The sequence below is a fragment of the Gracilinanus agilis genome, chromosome 2 (assembly GCF_016433145.1).
Source record: "Gracilinanus agilis isolate LMUSP501 chromosome 2, AgileGrace, whole genome shotgun sequence".
Lineage (NCBI taxonomy): Eukaryota > Metazoa > Chordata > Mammalia > Didelphimorphia > Didelphidae > Gracilinanus > Gracilinanus agilis.
Window position 1 is genome coordinate 353,432,205 of NC_058131.1, and position 21,191 is coordinate 353,453,395.

The following is a 21,191-nucleotide window of genomic DNA, read 5'->3' on the forward strand; positions in this document are numbered from 1 at the left end:
GCAGTGATTGCAAAGCGTATCATGACAATTTGAGCCAGACTAATTCTTACTTCCTTTTCTGATAGAATAATTAAACTAGAAGATCAGGTAAGTTCTTGTCCAAATTTTGGCAAATATTTTTATAGTCTCAGAAGCTATTTCTGGAAAAGGTGGAGATATGGGGCTACAGGATAGTACAATTAGATGGAACTGGTTAAATAACTGTACCCAAAGAGTATTCTTAACTTTTCAAAGTCATCTCAAAAAGATTGCTTCCATGGTTTTCTGTTTCCCCATGTGCTTTCTTTACTACAAAAACAAAAAAAAAAAAAGAAAAAGAAACCCTTATCTTCTGTCTTAGAATTAATACTGAGTATCGGTTCCAAAGCAGACAAGTTATAAAAGAGTGATTCCCAAAGTGGGCGCTACTGCCCCCTGGTGTGTACTGCAGCAATTCAGGGAGCGGTGATGGCCACAGGTGCATTTATCTTTCCTATTAATTGCTATTAAAATTTTTAAAAAATTAATTTCCAGGGGGTTAACTAATATTTTTTCTGGAAAGGGAACGGTAGGCCAAAAAAGTTTGGGAACCACTGCTATAAGGTATATGGCATAAAGGATTCTTCTTTTTTAACACATGGAATGAAATAAGATGGCTAATGAAGTTCCTTCTAACTCTGAAACTTATATTCTATGATTCTGACAAAATAAAGTTTGAATGCATTGCCTTTCTAGTCAAAAGCCCTCTACTATCTGGCCCCAAACTAACTTCCCAAGTTTTCCTGGCAACTATGTAGCCTATACTCCAGATAACATTAGCTATTCACTGTGAACCTCAACATATCTACTACTTAACCATTTCTCCCTCCAACTCCCAAATAAATAATCCAGTTTTCCATTTCTTCAATGAAGTCTATGATGACCCCACAAGGATCTCTCTCCTCTGAACATATATAACACTTTGCAAATCTCCTTTACAACTCCTTACATTGCTCTTTTCATCTTTTATCCATGGAGTAACAATAGGGCCTGTAACGTGGAAGATGAGATCCTACTTCCCCAAATGACTTTCCAAAGTTTTAAATCCTCGATAACTAATGGAGATTACACGAACGGAATAGAAGGGCTCTTTGGGGCAAGGCCAGGAAACTGCAAAGTATATGCCTTTAAGACAGGCTTCCACCTAACACAGTACTTAGTTATGTTTAACCAATAGAGGTGATTAAACAGTCTTTTATAAGTGGATATTCTTTTTATATCTGTTCTAAATATTAATTCTACACAACCATGTTCTAGTTTCAGACAGTAATGTAATTGGGCCAAATCACCATGTAAAGCAAATTACTAAAGTTTTTGTATTACACGCTGCTAAACCAAACTATCACATACTTAATAGTAGTAACATTTGTAATTTAGCCTTTAGAGTATAATTTAAAAAAAAAAAAGCACGTAGAGTAGAACTCCTCTCAATTTTATCACACTATATGATTTACAAAGAACTATGAAACAAAATTTCTCATCAGGTAATGTGAAGGAGAGTCAAGAGTAGGTTCACCTTTCACAGTCAAATATTGCCCTTCATTTATTTAGTACTACAATCTTCCTCTTTACTTCATAACTTTAGGAAAATGAAAAGCTGGCCCTTTTCCTTACAAAAAGGAGAAATACTTGCTCCATATTGTGTGCCCAAAGCTTCTGTGCACTTTTAAGCTACTAAAGCTTACTAAGCAAGGCTATTGAGCTAGACTAAGTGGTCAAGCTGAATTTCCTCAGATTACTTCTGAAGTACTATTCTGAGGGCCAGCTTTTAGGAAAGTTATTGATAATATGGAAAGCATTCAGAGCACAACCTATATGGTAAAGAACTTTGAGTCTATTCCATAGGAAGGATGACTGAAGGAATTGGGGGTATTTAACTGGAGAGAAGTCTTGAGGATACAAGAGAAGACAGGACATGAGAGCACTTGAAAAGGCTATCATCATATGGGGAGCAGCTAGGTGGCTTAGTGGATGAAAACAAACCTAGAGATGGGAGGTCCTGGGTTCATGTATGACGTTGGACATCCTTTAGTGGATGTGGTATAGAAGGAATTCTTTTTTGGAAATGGATTGGACTAGATAGCTGACATCTCTCCCAACCCAAAATGTGATGATCCTGTGTGAAATCTACCATGATTTTTACTATGTGAATCCATATTGAATTTTAAAAATAGATGCTGCAAAAAGTGCTCTTGCCTTTGCAAGACTAGTTTTTGCCCTCCTCTCCCCACAAGGCATCATATGAAGTATGAAACTGTCCTTCTAAATATTCAGAAAAATCAGTTTGGTACAAGAGCATTTAGATGGGCTAAAAGAAATAGAAAATTTTTTCACAGATGAGAACATTTTCAATCCAAATAATACCAACATGAGAAACTAGCAATCTTTCAGTAGCCTCTTTTAAACTCTAAGAACCACCTCCAAAAGGCAAATGAGCACAAATATTTTCATTTCTAACCATGCAGGACAATGAAGTGCCAGCATAGCAAATTAACTCCTAGTAGCTGGTTGACTTGGAGAAAAGTCCCTCATCATGGTAATATACATATATTAACCTAATCTACTCTTCTCTCTTGCTGATTCTGCACACTCCTCCTCCCCAAACCCTCCCACTTCAGTTAAAATCTGGGATATCAAAAAACACATTTTCTCATATAATTATTTGTTAGTGATTGGCTATCATAGTACTAAAATTCTGTAATTGAACTACAATTTAGATTCAAAAGGCTTCTGATGATTGGGTTAGGAACCCAGTCACTATTTCTTCCCATAAGAAAGTGATCAATTAGAACAGTTCATTCTCAGTTTTGGGGAAGCAAAATATTTTGAAACTACCTCAAAATGAGCAAAAATTAGTACCATCCCACTTTTACTAACAGCATGACCAATAGCAGTTATCTTTTGGTACCACATCCTCTTCTCTACCAGTTTTCCCTCTGCCATTAAGGAAAGAATGTCTTCTAGACCTTTCAGGTTTGCCTGCCTGCCTGCCTGCCTGCCTTACACATTTCAGGCAAACTCTATAATAGCCAATTTCCTTATTTTTTAAAGGCTTCTAATAATTTTTCAATGATGAAATATATTCAATTTATTCTTACCTCCTAAAAACAAATTCTTCTCACATCTAAGTTCAAAACTTTTTAAATTTTAAGTAAAAATGAACTTCACCCTCTTACAAGGTTTCATTCCTCACACCCAGAGGGCCTAGGAAATTAGAAGCACAAATCCACAGAAATAGTTGGCAAACTCAGGTGGCAAATAAGCTGTTATAATAAGAATGTGTTTTTGTCCAGCCTTCCTTTCTAGTTGCTTAGTTTCTCTCAATAAATCACAATACATCAAATTTGGCCTAGAAAGAACTTCCTAGCTGTGTATCCCTGGGCAGCTCACTTAACCCCAATTACCTAGACCAGTGATGGGCAAACTACGGCCAGCAGGCCAGATTCTTCGGGCCCCTGTAATGTTCTATCAGGGCATGACATTATTCCTAATCTGATGAATACAATGAAACCTCGAAAGAGTTGCCTTAGAAACAGACTGACAGATGAGTATTTCCTTTGCTTTGGCCCCCTCTTTAAATAAGTTTGCCCATTACTGACCTATACCATACCATTCCTTTTGTTGGAACCAATACTTAGTATCAATTCTAAGATAGAAGGTAAGGGTTTTTATAAAAAGATAAACCATTATATATTGCCAGAGTCATCTTCCTTACACCCTAATACCTTATACACTATATCACATCACTCTACTAAAAATTCTCTGGAATCTGGCATTTAAGGTCTCTCACAAGCTAAGAATCCCACCAGTCCTATTCCACAGCTTTCTCCTATTTCTTTCCCTTCACATACTCTGTCCCAATCAAAGTGGACATTTCCCCCTTCCCCATTGTTACTCTGTCTCTATGTACTTGCCTGTTCCAAAACCCACATCTGAAATGAATTCCCTTCCCCAATTCCATCTGTTAATGTCATTCTCCACCTCCTTAAAGGTCCAACTCAAAAGCTACTTCCTTCATGATGATCCCATGAAGGCCTGATCTTAGGCCAAGTAAAGGTGATCTTTCCCTTTTCACATTTCTCTTAGCATGGTATATGAATCTTATACTGAAATCAAATTATTTGAATACTTGTCCTTTCTTCCATTAGTTTAATAGTAGAGCCTATTATTTTATCCCTCCCTCTTTGTATCACCAGCACAAGGTCTTTGCACTAAACAGTTGATTAATAAATGACTGTTGAGCTGCATTTTCCATGCTAGGCAGAATGGGAAAAAGAGCCTGGAGTTCTCCCAAGAAAAAACAGGGTCTTAGGAGTCACCAGATTAACAAAAGAGCAAAAATTGCTCCTGATAATCATTATAAAAAACCAGCTTTTACATAACTTTTGTATATAAATTCTCTGCTAATCACCTTTGGGAGAGGAAAAATAACAAAGCAAGAATATATACACAAATCCACTTGTCATGCAGTTGTAAAGCTCTTACCTTGTGTGGTGAGCTCGGGCTGTGGAGGAAAATTGGAAAGCCCTGATTCCCTGGGCAGCCCATCACTGTTTGGCTTATCACACACATTCAACTGTGGCACAACTATATCTAAGTGACCCTCACATTTCTGTTTCATTTCTTCCTCTAGCACCTTTGAAGGGCTGGAAGGCCTATTCTCTGGGCCCTCATTCCCCTCCAGCAGAAAGTCACAAGGGTGCAGGCCCCCAAAGGCACTCTTTGAGTTCTTTTCTCTACTAGATCTACTGATGCGCTTACTGGTTTTAGCTCTGCTTTGGTTAAAACGCTGCCACCGCTTTTTGGGTGCCACATGGTTTACATCATTAGATTCATCACTCAGGGAGCTTTCACTGTTCATTTCAGAGTCCAGCTCTAGGACTTCCCCATTTTCAAAAGAGGGGCACTTTTCAGGATTTTTATCAGGGTCAGATTTTTTAATCATTGGATCAAAATGGACATCAGAAAAATGTGCACAGTCTTCACCTGTTAAATGTTCCATTAACTGAAGAGATTGTTTTCTTTTCGAATCTGCAGGCCCGCTGCTTAGAGACTTATTTGCTGAAGCTGGAACTTCTTTACATTCACCCAGTGCAGTCTCAATAGTCATATTGGGTGGCTGATTTAGCTTCCTTTTCCTTTCTGATTTTAAATCTTTGCTCTCTATAGTGTCTTTTCCCATTTGGGCCAAAAAGCTATCCTGCATTTTGGATGACTTGGACCTTGCGCAATTTCGCCGGGTGATAGAATTTGCTCGCCGTCTGCTAGAAGCAGTGAGTCTTCTTTTCTTAGATAGCAATCCAGTTAAAGATCCAGATGACTCCTGCGTGAGAGAAGACTCACTCCCACCAGGGTTTTGACAAATTGAGTCCTGAATACAATCCCCATTTTTTTCTGTCTTATGAGTCAAACCTCCTGAAACCAGGGACTTTGAGCCACCTGCAGCACTGCTGCTGGAACAGTCCCCAAGACCAGGACTACGATAGGAGACCACATTTTGAGTAGTCATTAGCTGCTGTTCCTTTGTCTTACTATCATGCATATCTTTCAACATCATCAATAAGGTGCTGAATTTGTAATTTGGCTCAATCGGCAAGCGGCTTGGACCAGATGAAGAAGGAAAAAGTAAAGGTTTATTTATTTTGGATGATCCAGAGTCATTTAAGTCATCATTTAAGGATCTATATGACAGTTCTTTCAACTCTGACAGGACATGTTTTACAACAACTGTTTCAATTTCTGCAGGATCCCTGGGTTTCTCATGCATGTTGCTCAGTAGTTTTAGACTATCAAGCTTCCCACTATTGACAACGCAGTCTAAAGGAGATCCTTTGGAATCAGGAGAACAGCACTTTAAGCTGAAATCTTCATCTAAAACTGATGGTTCTTCTGCAGTAGGGCTCTCTTTGTGTTTGCATTTTATACTTCTGGCTTTGGGCTGTTTGTTATGTTTTGATTGTAACAGAGGTTGATTAGTAAGCCCACTCTTTACAAAAGAATTTTCATGGGAAATGCTTTGTGGCATGGTATATTTGGTGGAAAGATTGTCATTTCTGGCAATGATGGGCATTTTGGAATCAGAATCAGCACCTTGAGATTCTTCACTCCCGGGCTCAGGAGCTTTAGTACAATCTAACAAGTGGTCTAGGTGCGAACTAGATTTTCTAGACCTCTTTCTTGCTTTTACCCTAGTGTTCTTTGTGCGATACCTGGAATACTGAACCTTTTCATTTTTTTCCATTGGCTTTGACTCACTTTCATTTTTATCAAAAGAGCCACTGATTTCCAGAGCACTTCCATCAGACTCAGAACTTTGGTCAATGAGGTCCAGATCACTGTCACTGCTCTCATCAGAAGTGGTCCATAAACTGGCTGAATCGCTTCTCTTTTCCTCATCACCAGCACTGATATAGCATAGGCGGGATGGCTTTGCACTGTGAACCATGTTGCGGAGAGGTTTCTTTCTTTCCACAGAACTGCTAGAAATCAAAACACTCTCAGACAAACCAAGCAGAGAATCACAATTTGAAGTCTCAAACTCTTTTTTCATAGTGGTCTTCCCACATGAAGAAAACAAGTAGTTTGTTGTGGTGTTGGATGCTGCTGAAAGACTGCTTGCTATTCTGCATAGTTCAGTAGAAGCTTGCTTATCAGACACATCACTAGAAATATAGTTCAGGCCAAGAGTTTCTGTAATCTTTTCCCTTCTTTCTTCCTTATGAGATTCAAATGATGAGCTGCTTTTTTTAATATTAGTCCTTTTGAGGCTTGTGGATCTCTTTCTGACTCGAGATTTAGTGCACGGCTTCACTTTCTCATCTGAAGAGGTTTCAGAGTCAAAGGCTAGTGACTTCAGGCAGCCATTCAATACTCGTTCATGTTCAGATTCAGGATCATTTGTACAGTCCTCAAAGGGCATGTCCTCCTCGCTGTCTAGCTTCATTGACGTTCTGATACGCTTTCTGACTTTAAAATCCTTAGGAACATCTCTCTGCTCAGCAAGTCCAACACTGGCTTCCCACTTACTCAAGATTTTCTTAGGAACCTTAAAATATGAAAGAGGGAAAGAAAAAAAGAAGGTATCATCACACATCAAAGAAAGTGAAAAAATGTCTAAGTATATCTAATATCCAACTCTGTGAAACAAAAATTTGACTGTCAATCCAAGGAGACACAATGGAAGAAATAGATGGATAATTTTTATATTACAAGTCTACTAGGCAAAAACTGTGAAAATGCTGGCTTTACTGTTAAGATGAAAAAAGTTATCTTTAAAAGTTCCTCATTATACTTATAATTAAGATTTTAACCCTACACCATGATAAAAAGAGATGATTATAAAGATGGGGGTTAAAGTATAAGGAGGCTATTATAATGAACATACACTCCTAGCATAGGCTCTATATCCTTTGGGCTTACCAATTTTCTCTCTGTCTTTGGATCCATAGGATTCCCCCACAACTTTCTAGAAAAGGAGTTGCTCTGTCCACTCACAAAAGGATAGACTATTGCTCTACCTATATAAACAAAGATGTATGGTGTGGGAACCTTTTTACTACTGATTCAACAAAGTCAAACCTATAATTTTCTTTCCATGGTGCTCTTATATATTTTTTGTTGTCTATCTCATGTCATGTATTACTGATTCCTTTTCAGAGTGAGAGTTGGGTAATAAATCTGCTAAATATTTAGAAAAACATCCAGAGTGTCTTCCATTCATCTACAACAACTTCAAAAGAAGACTTCTTACCCTTCTGTGAATTACAAGCTGTTCTACCATATAATCTATGTAATACTGAAATACCCTCAAAAGGATGAAGCATAGTGGAAGACTATTTAAAATCAAGATGGTGCCAACACAAGGGGATCTTCATTTTAAACCTAACACTACCACCCTGGATAATTTTTTTTTTTTTAACCCTTGCCTTCCGTCTTGGAGTCAATACTGTATATTGGCTCCAAGGCAGAAGAGTGGTAAGGGCTAGGTAATGGGGGTTAAGTGACTTGCCCAGGGTCACCCAGCTAGGAAGTGTCTGAGGCCAGATTTGAACCTAGGACTTCCCATCTCTAGGCCTGGCTCTCAATCCACTGAGCCACCCGGCTGCCCCCCTGGATAATTCTTTTAAAGTAATTTAACATCAGTTACTAGTTCTATGGTAACAGAAGAAATGTTCATTACAAAGTGGTCAAAGAATGTACTTTTGTGGAAAGGTAAAATCTATCATTAAGAGTAGAAATTCCATTTTTCAAAATTTCAGTGACCACAACTTGCTATAAATCATAAGGGAATCTATACAGAAAGGAATAAAAACAGAAGGGAGAAAAATTGGCGTAGTATCAGAGGGTCAAGGACCTTAGTCATCATTTAGTCTAGCTCCTTCTTTATGCAGATGAAATAAAAAAGCCCAAGGAGGTTAAGTATTTTGCCCAAGATCATATAGGTAGTTAAAGGGTAATGAGAGAGGGGGAAATAGCTTTGCCATTCCCATGTTCAACACATAAAAAGTCCAAATTTGTCTACTGCAATTTCTCAACTGATATATATTAATCAAATTCGATATAGGAATTTATAGCAGAGAAACAAAAACCCCAAGGTAGAAGTCTCAAAGAGAAAAATCAAGCTATTCACTTGGTTGCACTGCCAGAAAGAATCAGTGAAAATAAATGTTGTATGTTAGTTTCTAACTCCCTATTTAGTTTTGCATAATTTTTATCTAAAGATAAACTTTGTATTCCTGTATGCTATCAGATCCACTACAATTTAGCTATGACGCAGCTTGACATAATGGTTACAGGCCTGGGCTTAGAATCAGATTCAAAGATGGTTCTAATAGTGATTTCCTCTTTGCCTCAGGACTTATCTATTAAGTCATCGATGAGATGGTATAGACACTTTTTATAAAAGGGTTAAGATCAAGAAAGAGCTTGATTCAAATAAACAGAGACAAAGTGCATTATAAAAAGGGTGAGCCATTCTTACTGTTCATTCAACTTTGAATGGTTTATTTATTTGCATATAACCTAGCTCTCTCTCTCTCTCTCTATATATATATATATTTGAAAATTCTTACTGATACCTGTATTCATATGTTGCAGTTTCACAATGCAGGTAAAGCAACTAAAATATCAAAAATTTAATGGCCCTCTGATCAGTCACCATAAAATCATTTCCCTCAAAATCAGAGACCACATAAGATGAAGATTTAAGAAAGTTTCAAAGACAGTCTGAGGTTCTGTCAGGTAAGTGTAGTGGCAGCATGGAATGATGTGGAGGAAAATGTATTTGAAATCAGAAGAAATGAATTAGGGTCCTGATTCTATTCTTTATTTAAGGAATACCTTCCTTAGTAAGTTTACAGGACTAAATGATTTCTAAGGTTCCTTTTAGCTAAGTTCCATGATCCTATAATATGGAATAGCTCACATCTTGATTAAATGGCACCTTTTGAAACTGAAGTTAATCAGAATAAGTAAAACTATGAATGAAATAATCATCTCCAACAGTCACTGGAAGTAAATATCCACTATCCCTTTAAGAGTTAACTGTAAATGTGGTGTTGATTTACAGAATCTACCTAAAATATTGGATAATTTGTAATTAGAAACTCAAGGGTATTTTATTCCGAATTAAGTGAAAAAAGTAAAGGTCAAAAACTATAGAGACAAGAGTAATTGATCATCATAATAAAATTGTCTAGGGAGGAAAGAGACTTGGCAGACCATCTTTCTAAAGATACACTACAAAACTGTATCAGGATAATTCTACAATCTATCACTACCTCAAGAAATGACAATAAATACTAATGAATTCTTTTTACTGCTCTAATTTCAGACTTTCTAACTATATATATGTTTCTTCCCCAGTATAGCTTCCTGGATTGGACTGACATGAGCCAGATCTCTAACATTTTAACAACTCTGGGTACAAGCTAAGGATCAGAAAACTGGTGAATATAAAAATAATCAAGAAGCCTTTAATCATGCCCTAATTACTAATGTTAAAACAATGGTAGAATGCAACTTCCCTAAGCCCTGCATCTTAAATATCCAGTACCATCGCTGTTTCCACTAGGCTGTGAGCAATAAGAATATTTTAGGCAGTTTGAATAAGATGTTATTAGGTGAAGCATTATGCCCTACTATCCATCTTGGGGAACTTAAATGATTTACATTGCATGGAAAAGAAATATGTATATGGGTTTTAAAAACACCTTGCAATTAGGAATTGAGTAATTAATCTAATTAATTAGATTTAGTGACAAACTTAAGTAAATAAAATAATTATTTCCCCACCCACAAAAAACTGAGACTTTTCAAGATTATAACCTTGAATTTTAAAGGTATAAAGAAGTATATTTAATTTAAAAAGTATAAAGAAGATTGACAAATAAAACTGTATACAGAAAGCTGAGAAAAACTACTTCCCCTATTGCATCATCTTCTTTAGAAATCCAAGAAAACATACAAAAAAATGACCTATCTTCAACAGCGTAAATTGGGCTATATAATCAAATAGCTGACAAAACATCTTGCTAATATGTTGAAAATTGTAGATCTTTCCTTTTACTTTTATGAGTTTAACTTCTATAATTCTAATACTAAAAATAATAGGAAAAAAACCTCTAAACTTCATTTATGAAATGAGAAGCCACGAAGCCATAAATCTTACTTTGAAGATCACAGTCCTCTTTCATAGGGAAATGTCTCCATCTTGTGGACTTTTAAGAAAATGCTGCTATGATAACAAACTTAGTATATTTTCACATCTAAAGAATCAGGGACAGCAAGGTGGCTAAGTGTTTTAAGAGCCGGACCTAGAGAAGAGGTCCTGGGTTCAAATCCAAAACTTTTTACATATGATACCCTGGGTTTAAATCACATATACACATCGCCTACCCCTTATGGCTCTTCTGCCTTGGAATTTATACTTATTATCAATTCTGAGACAGAAGATAAGGAATACAAAGACTTGACTCTCTATTAAGGTTACTACTGACAGAATATATGTGACCTAGGGTTCTCAAAGGCTATTTGGTATAAAAGGTCCTAACCAAGCTAAAAAAGCTTCCAGAAAAGGTTGTGGCATTGCGTATGTGTTGTGTAAGAATTAGCACTAATAGGCCAGAATTAGCCATAAATTTTTATTTTTATGGCCAAAAAAACTTATGGAATTCTACTAAAGCATGAGATGCTATGACCTATGTCAGTGCATACAAACTAAGCATGTCATCTGAAATATAAACAATTTGGAGGTAGATAAATGTGCTTCCACACAATTTAAATAGGTATTAAAAAGTCCTAGAAAGTTTCCTAGTAGTTCCCAACTATTAGAACTATTAGAAAAAGAGAAAACTTTGACTTTACCTTATGTCTATAGCCTTTTTCTTTCTGTTTGCCTCTTCTCCTCAGTACAGGAAGCTCTTCAAATTGATGTCTTCCTTCAAATAGGACAATCGATTTTCCTGCAACCCAGGCTTTTTCAGAAGGGTCTCCTACGGCTTCCACATAGTACTGCCGATAAGGCCTCTGGCTGGAAACTAGTGGAAAGACATGTATCTATTTTATCTCAAAAAACTGAACACTAAGCACAAGAAAATGATGAAAATGGCAACCTCTTCATCACTGATGGAAAATTCCATTTTTTAAAAAATTTTCAAATAATTTTCTGAGAAAGGCCAAAAATATTCAGTTCAACTTAACAATTATTAAGCATCCATTTATAAGTTATTCCACTAGACTTATGGGAATAAAGAGTCCCCAGTTTTCAGGGGAAAAACAGTTAACTGAAATAAGTTTACAATTACACTTTAATGAGGTACAATGTAGAATGCTGCATAGAACAATGAGAAGAACACAGAGAGTACCTACTCCTGGCTATAAGAAAAGGATGGGGATGGGAAGAAAATGTTTCACAATGAATATCATCAACAAAAGCAAATGTACTGAGAACAAAGAACAGTTTAGATTGAGTTGGAATATAGCACTTGTGAAAAGAAATAAATTGCAACAAGAAGGGGTTTAGAACAGAGAACAGAAAGTTCTGGGCTCTGAATGCCACACATTTAAAGCAGGAAATCAAAAAGACTTTTCAATTTCAACTACTTTTCAATGATTTGGGAAGGGAAAGGCAGGCTAGAAAAATAGAAGGGGACAAGAGGAGACAAAATAAGACATAAGAAAACCATTTAGTAAGAAAATACTATCTATCACAGTATTATAAATTCCTTATTTGGGTACTAGATGATAGCAAACAGTTTAGATATTGATTGAAATAACTGAGATGCAAATTTATTAAACACACCAATACACTGATTCCTCTTAAACAGTGCTATGTATTTTGCTCTTGTGAAGAGACTGAAGGTGAGGCCATCATAAACTTAAATTATCAGGAATGAATGTATACAAAGTCTACATGACTTCTCTTCATAATGAAATGAGAAGTATCATCTTGACTTTTCTCATGATTCAACAAGCAGGATTGGATTTGGTTAGGAACTAATAAGGCTTGAAGAAAAGGGTAAAGGACACTCTAAAATGGCTTGAGCTCTTAAGGAAAGCTTAAAAGAAGTCTAAAGATACTTAACAAATCAGTTTCACTAAAGCTAAGAATCTATGTAGGAAAGGAATTGAAGATGAAACTAGAAAAGTATGACCAAAGAGAATGACTGTGAATGCCTAGTTAAAACATATGAATTTATGGGGTTATTCTAAGAGGCATAGAGGTAGCTGAACAACTATAAGGATAAACTAAACATAAATAATATTTATGCTACTTACTTCACCTTCCCTTATCTCTTCCTTATCTAAAAATATTACTTTTATAAATATTTTATGAATATTTCTATGTGGAAAACATCTAGTAGATAAAATGGAACAAATGCCATGCTGCCATATGTTCTGGTATGACAGAGGGGAAAGAAATCACACTGGATTGGAGATATCTAGGAAGGCTCTAAAAAACATCATCTTCAAGGCCAGGCCCTAAAGGTTGAAAAGAATGTGAATATAAAAGGGATAGGAACCATCAATTAAAGAAAAACCACAACCAGAGGTACATAGGCAAAAAAAAAAAAAAAAGCACTCTCAAGGTGTATATTGACAATCATATATGCAAGGAATACTGAAAATGAAGTCCAAAGAGGGTAGGCAACAGAGTGTTCTGGCTAAGATCAAGAGCTTACTTTCTTTAGTAAGCAATGAGAATCTACTAATCATTTCAGAACAAACAATAATGACATGATAAGAAAAGTTAAGGTGAAGCAGGAAAGAGAGACTAGAGGTAAAAGCTATTGCAATAATACAGTGATACAAGCAGAAGGCAGAATGAGAAGGGTCAAGTAGGTCATGAAGAAGCATAGGCACATAAATAACTGTTTCTGATGTTTGTGAATGGAAGGAAATATGATGGTAGCTTGAAAGGGCAAATAAGAGTCTTTCTTTCCTTTTTTTTTTTTTTAAATCCTTATCTTCCAGCTTTAAAAGACTGCCTACCCTTTGATCCAGCCATACCACTGCTGGGTTTATACCCCAAAGAGATAATAAGGAAAAAGACTTATACAAAAACATTCATAGCCATGCTCTTTGTGGTGGCAAAAAATTGGAAAATGAGGGGATGCCTTCGATTGGAGAATGGCCGAACAAATTGTGGTATCTGCTGGTGATGGAATACTATTGTGCTCAAAGGAATAAAGAACTAGAGGAATTCCATGTGAACTGGAATGACCTTCAGGAACTGATACAGAGTGAAAGGAGTTGAATTGATACAGAGTAAAAGGAATTGATACAGAGTGAAAGGACATTTCTGAGGGACTTATAAGAAAGAGGGCTATTCACATCAAGAGAAAAAAATGTGGGAGCAAAAACACAGAAGAAAACAACTGCTTGATCACATGGGTCGATGGGGATATAATTGGGGATGTAGACTCTAAATCACCTTAGTGCAAATATCAATAATATGGAAATAGGTCTTGATCAATGACACATGTAAAACCCAGTGGAATTGCATGTTGGCTACAGGAGGGAGGTGGGAGGAGGGGGAGGGAAAGAACATGAATCATGTAAATCGATTAAAAAAACAAACCAATACCATGTATTGGTTCCAAGGCAGAAAAGTGGTAAGGGCTAGGCAACGGGGGTTAAGTGACTTGCCCAGGGTCACACAGCTAGGAAGTGGCTAAGGCCAGATTTGAACCCAGGACCTCCTGTCTCTGGGCCTGACTCTCAATCCACTGAGCCACTCAGCTGCCCCCAAGATTATTTCTTTAATATGGGAAGTCCAAAACACTGTGAGCAAAGGGAAGAGTATCAATGAAGTCAAGATATAAGAAAGAGTATACTGGATGGAACAAGGCCCTGGATAATGTAGAAAGTGATAGGACTTTCCTAGCTGTGTGACCCTGGGCAAGTCTCTTGATCCCAACTACCTAACCATTACTGATCTTTAGCCTTGGAGGCTGATACTTAATATCAATCCTAAGGTAAGAGTTTTTAAGAAAATGGGGAAAAAGTATTACTGAGAAACAGTTGAAGGCACAACTGAGATTTTAGAAAAGATATTTGTAGTCGATACATGATGTCACAAGGCAGTCTATTAAAAGGTGCAATATGTTAGAGTTAGGAAACCTGAGTTCTAAATCTTAATCTGCCACAATTTTTGTGATCATGCGCAAGTTAAATCTTCTCTGGGCCTTATATGTGAAATAAGGTTTCAAAATTCCAATATTGTTTATTCATTTATTATCTACTAAGATAAAGTCAACAAATATTTATAAGTAGCTTTTGAATTCCCAATATGACCTCAGTGGGGCCTCTTAAGAATGGACTAGATGGTTTCCAATACTCCTTCCAGTTATAATCTGTAACTTTATCATCCATAGAGAATAATGACAAACCATAAAATGGAATTTTCATTTTATTAACTTGACAATAAGGGTAATTCTACTTTCATAGAATCACATAAAATGGGAACACTAAAGCAAAAGATACTGTATCATATACAATGACACAAATTACTCTTTTTTTTTTTACCCTTATATTTTAATAACAACTCCAAAACAGAAGAACAAGGATTAGTAAAATGGAGTTAAGGTCTTACCCAGGATCACATAGCTAGGAAATATCCTAGGCCAAATCTGAGCCCAGTCCTCCCAACTCCAGGCCTGGTGCTCTCTCCACTGTAGCACATACCTACCCCTCAAATGTTATATTTTAAGGGGAAAAAAAACAACTAAATATAACAACCCTGAAAAAGTAAATTATCTTTTTAAAAGTAATGAAATTGTAAAAATAATCTTCACTGAAGATCCAAATAGCTATAATTGTTTTCTAAAATCTCTACAACAACTGGAAGAGTAGCCAAGATGATAGGATTTGTGTAAAAATCAAAGATAGTTTAAGGGCAATTATTAAATGAGGCAGAAGTTTGATGGCAAAATTGAAAACTGGATTATTCACGTTTTCTCACTATTTTTTTTTTTAATTTTAAACCCTTAACTTCTGTGTATTGACTTATAGGTGGAAGAGTGGTAAGGGTAGGCAATGGGGGTCAAGTGACTTGCCCAGGGTCACACAGCTGGGAAGTGTCTGAGGCCAGATTTGAACCTAGGACCTCCCGTCTCAAGGCCTGGCTCTCAATCCACTGAGCTACCCAGCTGCCCCTTTCTCACTATTTTTTAAAGAACAAAGAAGAATAAAGAGAATGAGATTGAGCAGTTAAGTTTTCTGAAGATCTAAAACCTTTTTACACTGATCACATTAAAAACAATTTGGCAGATTCTTTGGATCAAAATAAGAATAATTATACAGTTACAAAATGGTTTCAAATTTAAAGTTTTGTGGGCATTTCTCTTCTGTATCACGGTGACTTCAAAACCACTAAAAAAGCAGGCTCAAACTGAAAACAAGGAAAAAATTTCATCCAAAAGAGACTTATGTCCTTTATTTCTACTTTTCAGATAAACAATCCTACCTGTATTGTAACTCATTAAAAATTATTTTTTCTAAACTAAAAGATTCTACTAGGACCTGAATACAAAGTTGAAAATAATAACTACAACAGAAAATTCAAATGAAGAGAGTAATTCTTCAGCAACCAAAGAGTAATTTGCATGGCCATAAAATAGAATTGAGGTAATATATAATACATTAAAGCTTTAGAATAACATGAAATTTCCATATAAGTAGGATAACACTTTGAAAAGATCTCATTTTAAGCTAAGCAGATTTGTTAAAAATATAGTTATTTCCACTGCTGTTGCATATTGTATAGCCATATTCCTCTAGTTCAAACTGGGGAAGATTAAGACATCTACAGGTTGGAGAAATTAGGTGGAAGTACAATATTATTATATAATTCTACAACACGGAATTAATAGAATTATAGAACTTCTCACTGAGAAGATACTTTTAGAGATCACCTAGTCCAATCATTTCATTTCACAAAGCAGCAAACTGAGTTCTAAAGAGAAGAAACAGTCTAATTATGGTCAAATACAATAAATAAGTAAGGGAGCTAGCTAAGTAAACACAGATCCTAACTACAAGCTCAGTTCTCCTTCTACTATATTGACCCCATTATTCTTATGAATTTATTAATTAAGTAACTTTAGTAACAATCTGACAATTAATGGATTGGATTACAATAAAAAATTGCTTAGTTATACTAAATGTCAACCTGAATGAAAATGAAGGGTGTAACAATGATAATCAAGAAACTAAGATAAGCATCCCCCCAAAAAAGCTTATTAAAGTAGGTTCTATTAAATATGTAGGATAGTAAGGTGTGTGAGCTGACACTGATTAACTAGTTGTGTGACCTCATAAAAGTCATTGTATCTCCAGAAAGATGCAATAGCACATAGAGGAAAGGAGTCAGGAGGCTGAGAGAGAGGTTTTCGAGGTTAGGTTAGGAGTCCCAGCTCCCATAATTATCAAGGAGAATTTCTCTTTTCTAATCTATAAAACAGGGATAATAATATTTGCATTTTTAATCACATGGTGATATAAACTCGAACGAATAACTCCAATAAATTTTTTATTTTCTTTTTTAAAAGTGCTGAATCTCATTCATAAAATCCTGAGGAAATATTTCATATCTTTAATACTAAAATTCTAGTTGGCTTAACAAAAGTGCAAATTCATCAGTCTTCAGAAAACTATCTTGAAAAATCAACTATAGACATTACCTTTCATTTTTGAGTGAGTGTTAATCAATGGATCACAACAAATTCTGCTGGGCCACCATGGACGTCTGTTGAATTTTGCCCAGACAAGTTGTCCAACTCCGAATTTCAAGGGAGCAGGCTTTTTCTTGGGTTGACACTTTGGACAAACAAAATAGGGCCAAGTAAATAAGATATAGAAACTTTTACAAAGACATATTAGTCAAAGAAATATACTACTGAAAGAATTAAAATAAGCCTGCCATGATTAAATTTCAGAAGATAATGAGAACACTGAACAAAATATCCATCTTGGTTCAGAATAGTAATTTTAAGTATTTCAATATTTAAAAGATCTATGATTGCATTCATCTGGGTACTCTTTCCCAAACCGCACACCCTCATAGAATTAAATGGCAAGTTACTGACATCTTAATAGATTTAAGGGCCAAAAAAGTTCATCACCTTACAACCTACTTGGTGACCAGGCTCTCCAAACTTAACCTAAGACTTACAATTTATCATGAACACCATTATTTACAGCTTAAACAAAATTGTCATAGCCTTCAAGGATCCAGGGTTACCTTCACATCATGATTAGATCTAAACATATGGCATTTTAAATAATCAAGTAATACTGGTTCATATTTGCTTTAGCTAAATTCCCTTTGTAAATTAATCTGGGAACCAATGACTCCATGCAAAACTGCAATGATTTTCTCTTGTGGTTGGACTCTGACTCTAAAAATAGAAGTGACATGCAAGAATCCCCTTTACAATGGTCAATTGATCATCTTTCCTCTCTGCTTGAATATATTTAGTGATAGGAAAAACTACAGAAGATCAGTCAGCAAATAAATATTTATTAAGTGCCCACCACATGCTAGAAGCCTAGGGATACAAAAGAAAGACAAAAGACTATCTGTCCTCAAGAAATTCTCAGTTTAAATGGGGGGAGGTGGGAGGGGAGAGCCGCAAATGCAAATAACTTATGTATATTAAGAGACAAATAGAATAAATTAGAAATAATAGCCAAAAGGAAGGCACCAGAATTAAGGGGAAATCAGTAAAGACTTCTGTAGAAAGTGTGATTTTTCTAGAACTCCAGGGAAGTCAAGAAGTTGAGATGAGAAGGGAGAATATTCCATTGGGTCAGTGAGTGAAAAATGCCCAGCATTAAGAGATGGAATGCTTTGTTCAAAGAATAACAAGATGGTCAGTGTCACTGCAGTTCAGAGTACATAGAATGATGTGATATATAAGAAGAATGGAAAGATTTTTTTTTTTGAGAGATCTGTCTTAGGCTGAGATAAAGTTATAATTAACAGTCACTCAATTCAATTCAACAAATACTTAGTAAGGTCTACTATGGGTCAAGTCCTATGCTATGCACGCATCACTGAGGCTGAGGAAAGTTATAGCTCTTATACTCACCATAACTTACCCCAAAGAGGGCAGGGGGAGTGCATGGGGGCAAACTAGGTAGTTCAGTGGATTGAGAGCCAGGAGGTCCTATATTCAAAGGTGACCTCTGTGACCCTGGGCAAGTAACTTAACCCCCATTACCCAGCTATTACCACTATTCTACCTTGGAACAAATATACAGTATTGATCCTAAAACAGAAGTTAAAGGCTGAAAACAAAAACAAACCAAAATTTATCCCACGATAAATCCTGGACTTGTAGCTCACAAATTTCATCAAAAGAATATGAGAGGGGGCAGCTGGGTAGCTCAGTGGATTGAGAGCCAGGCCTAGAGACGGAAGGTCCTAGGTTCAAATCCGGCCTCAGACACTTCCCAGCTGTGTGACCCTGGGCAAGTCACTTGACCCTCATTGCCTACCCTTACCACCTTCCACCTATAAGTCAATACATAGAAGTTAAGGGCTTAAAAAAATAAATAAATAAATAAATAAAAAGAATATGAGAGTGAAGAAGGGAAGTGCTTTAGAAAATACATCAAGGTAGGGGCAGCTGGGTAGCTCAGTGAATTGAGAGCCAGGCCTAGAGACGGGAGGTCCTAGGTTCAAATCCGGCCTCAGACACTTCCCAGCTGTGTGACCCTGGGCAAGTCACTTGACCCCCATTGCCTACCCTTACCACTCTTCTATCTATAAGTCAATACACAGAAGTTAAGGGTTTAAAATAAATAAAAATAAATTAATTAATTAAAAAAAAAAAAAAAGAAAATACATCAAGGTAGGAAAGAAGGTGACAGAAAGGAAGATAGCCTGCACAGTCTAGAATTAAGATTCTAAATAGTGAAAAAAGACCTTAGACAATCAATTTCAATTTTCACCAAGTAGAATAAAAATGAACAGAGCAAAAATATATCCCCCTTCCAGCATACTGGCCTAAAATCACTCAAAAACAAAAAATACTGTCTTAAATTTACCTGTATGTGTATTTTTCCCATTCCCCCCATCCCCAAAAGTACTAATCTCTTTCACAAAACTTAAAGAGCCAGATTCCATGTGCTTGTCTCTATTATTATTATTTACATCTAGTTTGTACTCACTGTCTTCACTTTGACAGGCTTTGCATTATTTAAAATAGTAACAACACAACTAAAATTTTAATTTTAAAAGTTGTGCCAACCTTCTAAGCTTTGTTGTCTACTACTTATGTGTCTATGTCCCCTGAACATTATGAAGGACTAGCTTTCCCCTACTCTTTTACCCACTTCTACAATAGTTCAGAAGACGTTTAGTTAGTGGTACCTAAAGGGGCCTCAAAGTAAGGACAGAAAGAGAACTCTCAGAGAAAATATACAAAAGCAACCAGGTTCAAAGGGAAATACAATAACAGTGGTTTCCCTCTATTATTCTTGTTTTCCTTTCCCTTCCACTCTATGGACAGCATTTTCCAATATTTGTATTAGAAAGACTATTAGATATGAAATCAAGAGTTTTGAATCCTGACTATTGTCTGCCACCTACATGGCTTGGGAAAATAATTTAATTTACACGATTAAAAAAAAACAAAAAACTGATTGCTTCCAATTATAGAGATGACCAGATTATCAGATCGTGGGATCTGAAGGCAAAGGTTCTCTAATCCAGTCCACTTGTGGAGGCGAAGTTGGGTCCCAGAGAGGTTGAGAGACTGCTTTGTGCTCACAGAAGAGCTAGAATTTGAATCCAGGTCTTATGACTCCAAGTACAGAAAACTTTCTCCACTATTCCTCACTGACTACTCAAATCCTAGTTTTTCCAGGATTTCCTGAAGAATTTATGTGAAAGAATGCTAACCACACTGAGGGAAAAAATTATGGGAGGAGAAATGCAAAAGCAAAACATATGACATCACTTATCATATGCATAAATGAGTATGTGATTTAGGTTTTAGGCTTTTTAAAAATTGATCTATAGCAAAAATGAATAAAATGGAAATCGGTATCAAGTGATAACATTTGTACAATCCAGTGGAATTACTTGTACGGCACTGGGAGCGGGGCAGGAAGAAAATGAATCATGTAAACATGGGAAAATATATTTTTCTAAATAAAGGCTCCTTGAGGATGTTAAAAAAAAAATCTGGGCTTTATCCATACTATCTGTATGACCACGGCAAATCACTCAACTTCTTGGTTCTCTTTTTCCTCATTTGTAAAACAATGTGAGAGAAGGTTAAGATTAGATGATATAAAGTCTGTTCCAATCCTAGAGCCTATGATTTCCACAACTGTTAGCAGAGTCTATTTCCTGTGGCTTTCATTCCCATAGGAATGTTTTTTTTAATGTTAAAAAAATTTAGAAAGGTTACTTATTTGACACACATTAATTCTGAAGTATTTTATTTATACCAAGTCTTGGAAATTACTGGATCAGTGAGGCAGACCAAAGAAAGAACTATGGGAACCCCAAGTACCAATACAAGGAGACAAGCCAGAGATTCCTGGGATTAGAGCCAAAACCTGGGGCTTTTAGTTTCAAGACCTATTTTCCAAATAGGAAAACTCTGGGACTGGGGCCATGAGTCCAGTCCTGAGGGAAAGGAAGGACAGATTCCAAC

At 36.2% G+C, this 21,191-nt stretch overlaps 1 protein-coding gene across 2 annotated transcripts in view; it reads right to left on the reverse strand.

The window, feature by feature from the left end:
* The window catches only part of NSD1 (nuclear receptor binding SET domain protein 1), a 162,724-nt gene that overhangs the window by 66,838 nt on the left and 74,695 nt on the right, over nt 1-21,191 (reverse strand). For both annotated transcript variants that reach the window (XM_044664418.1, XM_044664419.1), the window contains exons 3-5: nt 17,202-17,337; nt 11,383-11,555; nt 4,504-7,063 (exon numbers count right to left, since the gene is read on the reverse strand). In XM_044664418.1, coding sequence (XP_044520353.1) covers nt 4,504-7,063; nt 11,383-11,555; nt 17,202-17,337 — 2,869 coding nt within the window. The remainder of the gene's footprint in view (nt 1-4,503; nt 7,064-11,382; nt 11,556-17,201; nt 17,338-21,191) is intronic.